General features: G+C 40.3%; 4 protein-coding genes across 4 annotated transcripts; 2 read left to right on the top strand and 2 right to left on the bottom strand.

Annotated features, from left to right (window-relative positions):
- Positions 1-2,283: 2,283 nt before the first annotated feature.
- stbd1 (starch binding domain 1) lies at positions 2,284-7,386 on the bottom strand. The gene is made up of 3 exons (XM_014993405.2): positions 7,095-7,386; positions 5,305-5,663; positions 2,284-5,195 (listed from the first exon to the last, which is right to left on the bottom strand). Exons 1-3 carry the CDS (start codon positions 7,384-7,386, stop codon positions 3,216-3,218), a joined length of 2,631 nt encoding a protein of 876 aa, XP_014848891.2. The 3' UTR covers positions 2,284-3,215.
- A 205-nt stretch (positions 7,387-7,591) lies between these two features.
- LOC106921621 (heat shock protein 30-like) lies at positions 7,592-8,854 on the top strand. The gene has a single exon (XM_088011044.1). The coding sequence runs from the start codon at positions 8,157-8,159 to the stop codon at positions 8,763-8,765; it is 609 nt and encodes a 202-aa protein (XP_087867170.1). The 5' UTR covers positions 7,592-8,156; the 3' UTR covers positions 8,766-8,854.
- Positions 8,855-10,196: 1,342 nt separating this feature from the next.
- On the bottom strand, positions 10,197-11,198 carry LOC148156018 (heat shock protein 30-like). Its single transcript, XM_088010677.1, has one exon. It carries the CDS (start codon positions 11,123-11,125, stop codon positions 10,511-10,513), a length of 615 nt encoding a protein of 204 aa, XP_087866803.1. The 5' UTR covers positions 11,126-11,198; the 3' UTR covers positions 10,197-10,510.
- An 811-nt stretch (positions 11,199-12,009) lies between these two features.
- LOC148156019 (heat shock protein 30-like) lies at positions 12,010-12,748 on the top strand. Its single transcript, XM_088010678.1, has one exon. It carries the CDS (start codon positions 12,131-12,133, stop codon positions 12,743-12,745), a length of 615 nt encoding a protein of 204 aa, XP_087866804.1. The 5' UTR covers positions 12,010-12,130; the 3' UTR covers positions 12,746-12,748.
- Positions 12,749-13,069: the final 321 nt, after the last annotated feature.

Here is a 13,069-nt window from a genome sequence, read left to right on the forward strand (position 1 = left end):
ACTTGAACCAACCAGTATGGTCTCTCTGTTACAATGACTGTCATTGTAAAGGTGGAAAAAACTTTACGACGGTTTGGAAAACTCAGATTTGTTTGATCAAGGATATGTGGATGGCCAGTAATGCAGGTTTTCAAGCCATGCACCTTAAAATCGATGGAGCTGACATAAAAATCAAACGTAGTAAGTACACCAATAACTAGTTTGGGAGTTGAGTTTAGTCATGGACTGTGAAACAAATAATTTAAGGCAGATTCCTGTTAGTAAATAACTGGATCGGTTAAGGGAAGACAAAGGTGAATACTAAATACCAACATAGAGAGCTTAGGCAAATTGTGCATCAGGTCAACATTGATACAATTTTGGATAAAATTTGAGAAAACAGTTTCTCATCTTACTGAAAGCATTGGTAAAATATTCCAGTTTTCTAAAAAAAATTTCAGAAAGCAGTATTGCTGAATTTACATTCGATTTGATCAAAGCTAACTGAATCAGTTCTGTTTTTTTCTCATCCACAGGCATTCACATTTTATTAGATGCCATTTGGAGGATTCACTTACACAATAATTGTAAACCATAGTCTCAAATAGCTCCATTTGCATGTGATGCACTATTTATGCTCCACGGCACATGGATACCGATGACAGGGACGCACAACAGCTGAAAAATCATTTTAGGGTGTTGATCTGAAGGCTTTGTTCCCTCTTATGAATCTAAATCTGAATGTAAAGAAGGGGGAAAAGGGGAGAGATGGGAAGACTCCTTTATTAACTGCTCTGAGATTAACCAGTGCATTGACAAGGGCCTAAGAGGTCTGTATGACAGATGTATAAATATAGCTGAGAGAAAGTGAATGCAAATGTCAGCTGTAATCCTTGTACAATTTACCGTTAGCTGTGGAAAGACAACCCAACCACCTGCCACATTAGCACCAGCCTGGGGTGAGTGGGGGGATTGATCCACATACAGAATCAGCATTCATGTAGAAGAGTTTTTTTTTGTCTTTTAACTTGCATTGAGATCTTGTCACTTGTGGCATTTCATTCATTTGTACTTTTTTATTAGTCAGGACTTAAAAAAAACAAAACTTCAAAGCTAATCTTTTAAGCCTACATTTTCAACTGGTTTTATCACTTCTATAAAATGTTTTGATACATCTGCCTGTTTCTGTGCTGCAAATGTCCCTTCTGTCTTTTCTTCCAATGAGCATGCAAGTTTGTGTGTGTGATTTCAAATCCTCGTGTTAAATTTGGATTTTTGTTTTGTTTTGCACAGAGCTATCCCCTTTATCAGTTTTTAATTTACATTAGCTACCTTTTGTCATTTCTACTGACGCACTTGAAAGTGAATGCCTCTCAAAGGAGTCTAGATAAATAAAGCATGATTGAAGCATGAAACCCAAATGACCAGAAGAATCGGGTGGCTTCCAGCCAGGCCATGTCCTCATTTGAAATGAGGTCAAAAGATTCTGAGGCCTCGTTTGGCTGAGAGGTACACAATATTGATCCGTTTTCCACTTGGCGCTTGGAGGGGGAGCTCCCTTTGGACCTAGGAGACTTCCACATGCGATACCACTAAAAATATCACATTTCACAGACTGAACACATGTTGACACCACACAAATTGCAGTCCCTTTATAACAGGAGTGTTTTTCCTCCCACCCCCCTCATTGAACAGTGTAGCTTTGAAACATTTTGAAAGGCTTTTGTTTGGAATTATTGTGCATGATTTCCCAATTAGTCTGCCAGAAAACTATAAATAGAAACTTTTCAGTTTTGGGTCATTTAAAATTCAGTTTTGTACCCTTTAAACAGGGAATTCTATCATGCACCCAGCTCTAAAACAAACTACATGAATACTCCAGGAAACCCAGTTAGCGATGGTGAATGAGAAAAAGCACTTTCCCCCTCCCTGATTGTTACCTTTGGCAGGCAGAAGATTTGAGCAGGACATGAAAATATTTGCCAATTATGGTCTCTTCCCTTTGTGAGCCTTTTTCAAGCCAGCTGGACTCAAAACAAGGACAGAACCATGTCCCTTTGTTTGAACATTGGCTGAGGTTTTCTTAGCGAGTCCGCTCACAATGCTTGGGGTCGTTTTAGTCCATTTCGACATTCGTTAATCATTTCCTGATCTTCAGATGCATCAGCTCACGTTAGCACTTTAATAGGTTTGCACTAGGGATCACATATCCCACCCATCAAGCAGTGTAAAGGTTAAAACCAGAGTTTATTTGGTGAGTCACATAAAATTACACCCTCCCAGTCATGTTTCAGTGACAACATGCAGATTTGAAAAGATTAGTTTATTTAAGTTTAATTACATTCAACATATTCCAAGACAAGGACAAATGTTAACAGCAATTCAATAAAGTTGTAATGACAAATGACTTAAAAGGTGCACCTACAGAATAGGGGGATGTATGTGCATGCACAAAACCCCATTAAATAAAAGCAGTAGTTGCACCTCCACAGTTCAGTGGTAAACACATTGTACCTGATTTAACACCTGTCACAGCATATAGAACAATTATTGCTTTGATTATTGCTGTAATAAAAGTGAACTATGTGCATTTCTCACAGTAAGTGAAGCAGCATGTAGAACACAGTCTGAAGCTAAACAGTTGCAAGACACATTTTAAAAAGAACCGTTTGCATAATTATAGATATTGCCACAGCAGGGACTTTGTAGTACATGTTACCAGTTCAAACAGAACCCACCATTCTCAATGTACAAAATTCTAAGACATCCCATCAGTACGGCATGTAGGGATATTCCTTTTAATACTGATGGGCCAAGTCTGGTTGAAATGTACAATAGAAAAACCTCGAATGTACCATTATAAAGATACAACTCAAGAGAAAGTGTATATAAAGTGAACATTATGGGAATTTGATCATACATCTATAAAATCATCCCTATGGTAGAACAAGTGTAGTCTAAGACAACTCAAATGTTGAAAGTTTTAAAAACTATTGTGAGTGTAATTGATTGAGCCCTAATACACCAACTTAACTTTTGAAATGACATTTACAAGCAAGCCAGAGAATTCTTTCAACCAGATCTGGCCCAGTTTTCAGGAAATGTTACTCAAAAACCAATGCTTGGTCGAATTTAAAAATCAATGAGTAAATGAATCATTTACCTGGTCCAGTCCATAAGCTCATCGATCCTTCTAGCCTCAGTGTTTGTGTCTTTAGTTTTTGCCTTAACACCTCTTACAAGAAACCCCAACATTTGTGCACAAGCAGAGTCTCTCTGTTGCCTGTATCCAATAAGCGATTGCCACACTCCTCCCAGCGGCACACTTCTCCCCTCTCCACTATTACAAACTTCCACTCCACATGACTCTCTGCAGGCAGGCTGACCACAGTGGCCCAAAACCCATCTTTCACCTTTTCTAGGGGAACAAAATCCTTCCAGTTCCCCAACTCAAAATGGTTTCCTGCGATAGCCACTTTCTGGTATGGAGAGTGCGTGAGATAGTGGATCTGGAAGGTCACGCTGACATTTTGGGGCATAGGCTGAACTGCCAGCACCCTCTTGCCAGGTTCTGTGGCTTCGTCAGAAAGGGGAACCGTGTTGTCTTCTTCACACTCATTGACAGGTGGAACATCTGCATGTGTGACATCTACAGAAGAGGAAACTTGAACATTTTCTATAGACACTGGATTGATTTGTGAACTGGGAGGTTTCATCCAAGGAAGGACTTGATCAGTACCATCTGTGATCCACTCATTGTTGTCCATAGTTGCCTCCATGATATTAATTTCTGTGGTTTTGTCCTCTTCCTTGCCTTCTACCTCACGCTTACCTTCAATGACCATCTTTGTGCCCATATTTCCCAGGTCTACATTCAAGCAGAAATCAGTGGTTGCATCTTTTGCAAGTTTCCCAACTGTTGTGTTGAAACTTTCAATCTCGCAGCATGTCTCACTGACTGTACAAGAGTCATCATTGGCTTCATCGGTGTTCTTGATGTGGGGTTGTGAATCATTTGAAGATTCAGGTATTGCATCTGTTGGTTCTTTGATGACAGCACATGACTCGGCCATTGTAGTTTGAAGTTCAGCCTGGCCCTCAGATGGTAGAGGAACAGTCACTGGCAACAAGACTTCAGAGATTAAGGGACTCTCAACATCAGGCAAATCAGGGCTGACGGCCATGCTCGAAATCCCGCTCTCTACTCCAAAATCATACCAAGATAATTTCCATGGATTTTCATAAATCGGTTTGACTTCCTCAGGCTGAGGTTCCACAGTCTCAGCCATGACAGGGGCAGGATCACTAGGGACCTCAAGATCTGCATTTTGCATTTGTTCACCTTCTTGGTCTTGGAAAGACGACAAGACATTGTCATCTGGACGAGACGACAAAGATGCAGCAGAACCGACATCACCAACAGCTGCATCAGGTGAAGACAGAATTTCCACATTTTCTTTAGAAAACAGGATGCCATTTGTAGTTTCATCAACTTCACCTTGAGGACATGCAAGACCACAGAGGGCATCAATTGTTGCTTTAGCCAATTCAGAAGTAACGTCATCTTTAATTTTGTCTTCTGGCAGTAGACCAATTAGTGGCAGGGCTTGATATTCATGATTAATAGTTTCTGGCTCAACTGACAAACATGATGGGACATGACTTAACACGACAGCAGTTTCCTGTGATTCACTAAATGAAGCCATCTTAACATCCTCAGCATTCTTACTGCAGGTAGAAGAATCTTGTTCAAGTTTCAGTTCTTTGCTAGACAGTAGAACAGCACAGTTAGCTGACAACTCTACAAGATTGTTTTCAGTTGCATCACTATTTGGACTCTGTTTAGAAGTTGCACAGTCAATGGCTGGACTAGTCATATGTTGGTTACTGATGTGCTTCTGCAGTGCCACATTTTGAGAGTCTTCACTGGCAGGGTGTGGTTTATTTAAGCCAGCGATGCCAAGTACTGAAATCTCATCTTCATTTTTGGTAGAGATGGACTCATCCATGTGTACGGCAGGCTCTTCAAAGTAACCCTCAGGCTTGATTGAATCTGAGGTGGCCTGATTTAGTTTATAGTTTCCATTTGAACTCACTGAAGCATTTTCTTCAAGGCAGATTGGACTGTTCAAAGCACACAGATTTTCTTCATCCTTACAGGGAATTTCAGTTGACACATCTTCCACAGTTACCTCCTCTTTCTGTGATCTTTGTACCTAAACAGCAAAAAATTTACACCCAATTAGTTACAGGCCAAGTATACCACAGTGCAATTGGTCTCCCACCAACATCAGATCATGACAATTGTCTAAATTTGGTACTCACCTTTTCTTCATTTGCAAGATTCTCAGAAACCACTACAGGCTCCAAGGACCCATTATGTTTTCCCTCTGCATCATTTGGCCTTTCAACAAGATTATGTTTGTAGCCTTCATCTTCCACATTCAAATTCCCAACTTCACAAGTGCCATCTTGCAGGCTCTTCATGGTCTCCTCCACAGCTGTTTGAGTAACACCGGAAGTGTCCTCCACCTTCAAGGCATTCTGGAGTTTCTCTGGTTTTACTTCTTTAAGCGGACTAGAAGACCGAGGACTTTCCTTAGCAGTGGCACGGCGATTCTTCAGTTTACGGCGACTTCGAATTACAGCTCCATCCCCCGCATTTGAAACCTCCTTACACACATCTAGAAAACAAAAATGAAAGCCATTTTAACTTCAACAGATGTTTAGGTTGCAATCTTGAGACTACAACTTCAGATGTGGTGACTGAACTTTAACTTAACCCATGTATTCAACTCAATCTACATCAAAAGTTGGCCAGTTTCAGATTTGTGATGATGTCAAAGTTTCTAGAAGAATAAAGTTGAGCATTAAGTTTAAAATATCACCGACTCCTAATTATGATGCAAATAATTTAAGAGCAAATAGCCAACAAAAGTTATTTGCTACTTTAAACAAGAGTCAATTACATCATTTATTTTCCATGCATTTATAAAATCAGTATTCAATTTGATTAAAACTGCAAGTTTATAAAATATTGCCATTGCCCAACTTTTAACATCTTTAGCAAATATCTGCACAATTATGATGGAAAGGCATCAAAGGTGAGGACAAACTTTTTTTTGGAAGCAAATTGTGACTTCAGGTTCTTTTCAGGAATGACCAGTTAGGTCTACATTAAAGAAATAAACTCCCATGTTAGGATATTTTTTAATCATATTGGGTCCTTTTGACAAAATGTTTGACCCAGTCTGTTTATAAAATGTTATTTGCCCAGCTTTGAAAAAAGATAATCTGCATTTTGTCTTTTTAAAACTTAATGTTTGCCTTTGTATTCCAGACCACAAAATAAATGGATTTAAATCAAAAAGTGAGCCACGGTTTGCTTCAATTGTTTGCCAAGTGAAGGCTCTGGATGGCATTTGTCCTGGGGTGGGTTTTCACATAATTGCATGATTTGGTCATTAAATATTTTCTGAGCAACAAGAAACATTAGCTAAAATATTCCACATTTACTTGAAAAGTTAATATGAAAGTTACTAGTAAGTCACAGGAGCTGTTATCAAAAGTCAAAAAGTTCTTTGAAAAAACTTAACTGAAACTAAAATAAATTCATTCTAGATGAATGGTTTAATAAATTTTGCATCAATGGTTGCAACTTTGACAGAGGCATAATCTTAATTGCACTACAGTATTTGTCAAATGAATTTCTTTTAAAAAAGAAGTCATTACATCTACAACCGTTTACTTTGAAAAGTTGTAATCTATATCGTTTTCCTTAAGCATTTGAAATGCACATCTTCATAGAGGAAGTGAATAACTTCAGGTTTAAGGAGATCAAAGGAGAAGCCCAAGTTGTGTCCGTGCCAACTGGACTACAGGGGAAAAAAATAAATCGTTTGCCCCGGATTATCAATCAGTTAAAATTAGTTAATACTACGAGGAAATTAGGAAACCTCTCACCACTTCCATCATGCTCAGAGACAAGCGGGATAGAGTTGTAGGGTACAAATGACCCATGTAGTTCAAAAGACATTTAAACAAAAACTTATATTTTTTGTTACCTTTAAAAGGCAACAGTTTTTTGTTTTCCTCCTCTCCACCAGTGACTGTACCTGTTGACTCCACACGGCTGCTTGCCTCATGCTCCGGACTCGACTCCTTCTCCGGCTGCACCGCGTCTCTAGGCGCACCCTGGCTGCTGCTGCTGCCGCCGCTCACGTCTCCGGCTCCAGCCTCGGCCTTCCTCCGCTTCCCCTTCACGGTCCGGTAGATAATGAACCCTGCCACTACCGATACCACGGCAATCACAGCCACGGCCACGGCGGGTCCGTGGCGCCCGATCATGCAGAACAGCGAGGGCAGGTCCGTGCGTTTCTCCATCGGGTTGTTATGTTTCAGCTGCATTACAGTGTTCGACTAAACCCGAGTCCCGTTTAAACGCGTGTAGATGCCTCCTGCAGCAGGCAACCGTGGATCCCGGCTCCTGTCTGCCCCAGCAGTCAGTGAATGGAAGCTCCTAATTGCTCCTAAAAAGCTGTGAGTGGCTGCAGGTGCGATCAGCTCATTGGCTGAACTTAGTCACGGGGAACTGATTTCATTGATGAAATAAATGAAAGAACTGGCGTTTAGGAATCACTCCAATGTGTGCAAATTGTGTCTCATTGATTATTCCATCAATTTTCATCAAAAGTAAGACTTCTTTTGAATTTGATACACAATTTATTCAGATGTTATCAGTTCATAGTTAATTTAACTACAGGTGACGTCATGCTTTTAGAAAAAAATTATTAAATAAAGCAAAAGGTAAAATATTAGACCTTCTATAGTAGCCCAAAAATTATGTATTTGATAAAAAAAAACTAAACTAACCAATTGCAAATCTGGCAAGAGTAAATTATGAATAAAGACTATTTAAAATTTTACTGCGCATCTGTTGATATCAATAGTCACATAAAGACGTTTAGGTCTGGAAGAGCGATATCATCCTCCCAGTCAAACAGCTCCACCCAGTGGAGTTCTGTAGTAATTACCAGAAACTTCCTGAAGCCTCTGGAGTGCCTCCTCTAGAATATAAAGCTGGGACAGCCCCACTGACTGACAGAAAGCTGCACAAGAAACACAGGAGTGAAGAGACGCCTGAACAACAAGAAGACTCAAGACTAAACAGAAGAAAGATGCTGTGCTCTCATGGATTCCCGTCTGCCCTCAGTCCATTCATGGACTTCTCCTGGCCTGTTCGCAGTCTGTGGCCAGAGGTCAGACCTCTGTTCTACCAGCAGCATGTCATGCAGAGAGACCTACAGGAGCTGCGCAGCAGTCTGCAGCTGATGGACAAACTTCAACGTCAGATCCTGGAGGACACAGAGCCTTTCAGGAGCAGCGTGGCTCTGCAGCCAGTCTCCTACCAGCTGGACAAAGAGGGAGAGCACTTTGGCCTAACCCTGGACACTCAGGGCTTTTCTCCAGAAGATCTGTCAGTCCGGCAGGTGGGCAGGAAGCTGAGAGTCAGCAGGACGACGGAGAAGAAACAAGAGGACGGGAAAGGCTCCTACTCCTACAGCCTGCAGGAGTTCAGACAGGAGTTTGATCTGCCTGAAGGGGTGAACCATGAAGACGTCAGCTGCCACCTTTCTCCTGATGGAAAGCTCCACATTCAGGCGGCCAAAGTTCCTTGTATCGAGGGAACAGAGAGAGAGCTGACTATCAAGAGGAGCTCAGAGGAGGAACCACAGCAGAGTGTGTGTTCACAGGAAAAGGACAGCAGAGCAGAGAAAGAAATATAATTACGTTTTAGTTGTTTGTTTTTAAGTGCTGATTTTGTACTTTTAATTGTTTGGGGAAAAAACCTTTTTTAAATAAAGTTTAAACTTTGTTTTAAGAAATAAGTCATGGTTATTTACTTTTGTCCCACCATCTTCCATTATGAAATACTAATTTATGTACATTTTGAAACATAACATTTTGAAAATGTTTTTATTTTGCAGTAGAGGTAAATATAAACACAAGGGAACAATTTATTTAAACCTGAAAATTTGAAAAGTCAAGCAACATGATGATCAACTTTCAATGAAGACATGTGCTTTTCTTTCTTTTTTTTACTACAAAAATCTCACTTGTGTTAAAATAAAAATAAGATATCCAGCTTATAAATGAAGACTGTTTAAGTCCAACCAATTGTGAAATTCACTTAAACATGAAATTAAAATCCTACGCATCTGAAATAAAAGTAAAAACAAATAAAAACAGACCAAATCTGTGACAAATATGTGTTGAAAAAATAACAAAATGTGAAAATTCACATGGAGTCATGAGTAAGAATGTCCAATACATCCATCCATCTGCCCATGGTATGTTGCTTTGCAAAGTTTGAGTCCATTCTGAGGTCTCCCCAGGGTAGTAGTCCCTCAAGGAAGTTGAGGGTCTTGTCTGAGGTTTCTTCCAAGTGGACTGTGCCTGGAAAACCTTGGCGGTACCAACAGGTCATCCTGATCAGATGCTCTAACCACCACAACTAACTCATTTTATAGTGGAAACAAAGCTGGTCTGAAATTGTAATGAAACTGGGTGCAAATGTAGAGATGACAAAAACATCCATTAGATACAAACAAAAAATTCATACCATGAGTCCATCCATCCATCTTCTTTACACCCTTATCCCTTAGTGGGGTCAGGAGAGGTGCTGGTGCCTATCTCCAGCTAACGTGCCAGGTGAGAGGCAGGGTACACCCTGGACAGATCACCAATCTGACACAGGGCAACACAGAGACACACAACCATGCACACACACATTCACACCTAGGGAGAATTTAGACAGACCACTTAACCTAACAGTCATGTTTTTGGACTGTGGGAGGAAGCCAGAGTACCCAGAGAAAACCCACACATGCACAGGGAGAACAAGTAAACTCCATGCAGAAAGTCCAGGGCCAGGAATTGAACCCAGAACCTTGTTGCTGCAAGGCAACAGCTCTACCAACTGCGCCACTGTGCAGCCCTCATACCATGAATAATTCAATAATTTCACTTTAAGCTATTATGTTAAGATGTGTTTATACTAAAATATGATTGAACATTATCTCTTTATATGTCTATGTTACAAAAACAAAAAAAATATCATGAGTTTATGAAACAGCCTGCAGTATAAACTGTTACAGCAGTGCTTAATGTATAATGGTGATCCTTAAATAAAGAACATATGATTTACATGAACAAAGTGGATTTTAACACTGTAAACACTTTATTTTTTAGAAGATTTCATAAATCATATTAAACAGTTTTATTTATGGATTACTTTAGTTTTATATATTCCTCATATGTCTTCTGTTAAATTATCATTTTAAACTTTCAATTTTTTACAATACAAAGCTAAAAACTAAAAAAATGACAAAAATTCCACCATAAATGGTATTAATCCTAATTTTGACAAAGTATTTTCTTCAATGCAAAAAGTAGAAAGTCAACATTGAAAAACAAGAAAACTTGTTATTGGCATGTCAACATGTATGTGAGTTCATATTTTCAGGTTTGTTTATGATCCATTCTGTGTTTCTGCTCTGCTGTCCTTTTCCTGTGAACACACACTCTGCTGTGGTTCCTCCTCTGAGCTCCTCTTGATAGTCAGCTCTCTCTCTGTTCCCTCGATACAAGGAACTTTGGCCGCCTGGATGTGGAGCTTTCCATCAGGAGAAAGGTGGCAGCTGACGTCTTCATGGTTCACCCCTTCAGGCAGATCAAACTCCTGTCTGAACTCCTGCAGGCTGTAGGAGTAGAAGCCTTTCCCGTCCTCTTGTTTCTTCTCCGTCTTCCCGCTGACTCTCAGCTTCCTGCCCACCTGCCGGACTGACAGATCTTCTGGAGAAAAGCCCTGAGTGTCCAGGGTTAGGCCAAAGTGCTCTCCCTCTTTGTCCAGCTGGTAGGAGACTGGCTGCAGAGCCACGCTGCTCCTGAAAGGCTCTGTGTCCTCCAGGATCTGACGTTGAAGTTTGTCCATCAGCTGCAGACTGCTGCGCAGCTCCTGTAGGTCTCTCTGCATGACATGCTGCTGGTAGAACAGAGGTCTGACCTCTGGCCACAGACTGCGAACAGGCCAGGAGAAGTCCATGAATGGACTGAGGGCAGACGGGAATCCATGAGAGCACAGCATCTTTCTTCTGTTTAGTCTTGAGTCTTCTTGTTGTTCAGGCGTCTCTTCACTCCTGTGTTTCTTGTGCAGCTTTCTGTCAGTCAGTGGGGCTGTCCCAGCTTTATATTCTAGAGGAGGCGCTCCAGAGGCTTCAGGAAGTTTCTGGTAATTACCACACATTTCCACTGGGTGGAGCTGTTTCACAGATTTTGTCAAGTCATTGTTATTTCCGTTTTCAGCAGCATGATTAATTAATGATGCTTAAATAAACTCTGTCGATGCGAATAAACATCTGATTATCATGTGAAATCCATTTTTTTGTCTTTGTGTGTCAGAGTTGTGATCATCATTTTCTACATGAAACGAAAACATGCAAAGAGAAAGATTAAACTGTCCACAATAATTGTTTTGTTTTAACCACAATTCTACAAATAAAGTTTAATATCATTTTTACAATTTAAAACTTTTGGATTGTAAGTTGTAAAGATGATTCCAACATGCAGTGCTTCTTTTTTCTCCACAACAAAACATTGTGTGATAATTTAAATATGTAAATAAACAGTGGTAAAAAAAAATACCTCTTATTATGCAATGTTTTATATGTGAGACTTAATTTGATTGTCATTATTTTGTGACTTATTTGTTAAAAAAGATAAAATTGTGGTCTAATTAATTTATTTATAATCTGGATGATATTTACGTAATAGTTCATGTGCATCTCGTGTCAGAAATGTAACGTACAAAATATATTGATAGCCTCTCAAAACAGAGAAGGGCCACCAATAATAATACATTTATACTGTTTGGAGTGGAGGTTGAGAAAAAAGTGACCTGATAAAATCTGTGAAACAGCTCCACCCAGTGGAAATGTGTGGTAATTACCAGAAACTTCCTGAAGCCTCTGGAGTGCCTCCTCTAGAATATAAAGCTGGGACAGCCCCACTGACTGACAGAAAGCTGCACAAGAAACACAGGAGTGAAGAGACGCCTGAACAACAAGAAGACTCAAGACTAAACAGAAGAAAGATGCTGTGCTCTCATGGATTCCCGTCTGCCCTCAGTCCATTCATGGACTTCTCCTGGCCTGTTCGCAGTCTGTGGCCAGAGGTCAGACCTCTGTTCTACCAGCAGCATGTCATGCAGAGAGACCTACAGGAGCTGCGCAGCAGTCTGCAGCTGATGGACAAACTTCAACGCCAGATCCTGGAGGACACAGAGCCTTTCAGGAGCAGCGTGGCTCTGCAGCCAGTCTCCTACCAGCTGGACAAAGAAGGAGAGCACTTTGGCCTAACCCTGGACACTCAGGGCTTTTCTCCAGAAGATCTGTCAGTCCGGCAGGTGGGCAGGAAGCTGAGAGTCAGCGGGAAGACGAAGAAGAAACAAGAGGACGGGAAAGGCTCCTACTCCTACAGCCTGCAGGAGTTCAGACAGGAGTTTGATCTGCCTGAAGGGGTGAACCATGAAGACGTCAGCTGCCACCTTTCTCCTGATGGAAAGCTCCACATCCAGGCGGCCAAAGTTCCTTGTATCGAGGGAACAGAGAGAGAGCTGACTATCAAGAGGAGCTCAGAGGAGGAACCACAGCAGAGTGTGTGTTCACAGGAAAAGGACAGCAGAGCAGAAACACAGAATGGATCATAAAAATCAATTAATTTACATGGTGTAATAAGTTGCCTTTGCTATGGAAAGATGAATGTAACTCTTCCATTTTATAGCAAAGAAAAAACTAACTTTTGTAAAATAAACTGTAAAAGTAATTATAAAAAGTTGTGAAAGTTCCTTGTTTCTGTCATGTCAATGTGTTATTAAATACAAGTCTAATAAATCAAATAATACTTCAAGCAAATGTTGAAATTAACCTTTTCTGCAGTTAAATAAGACATGGGCTTAAATCAATTAAACTTACAGCATGAATTTAAGGAACAGATCAAAGATTTATTATGAAATGAAACATAATTTATAAGT

This window comes from Poecilia mexicana, unplaced genomic scaffold (assembly GCF_051168715.1).
Source record: "Poecilia mexicana isolate PSO_F unplaced genomic scaffold, ASM5116871v1 scaffold_12, whole genome shotgun sequence".
Lineage (NCBI taxonomy): Eukaryota > Metazoa > Chordata > Actinopteri > Cyprinodontiformes > Poeciliidae > Poecilia > Poecilia mexicana.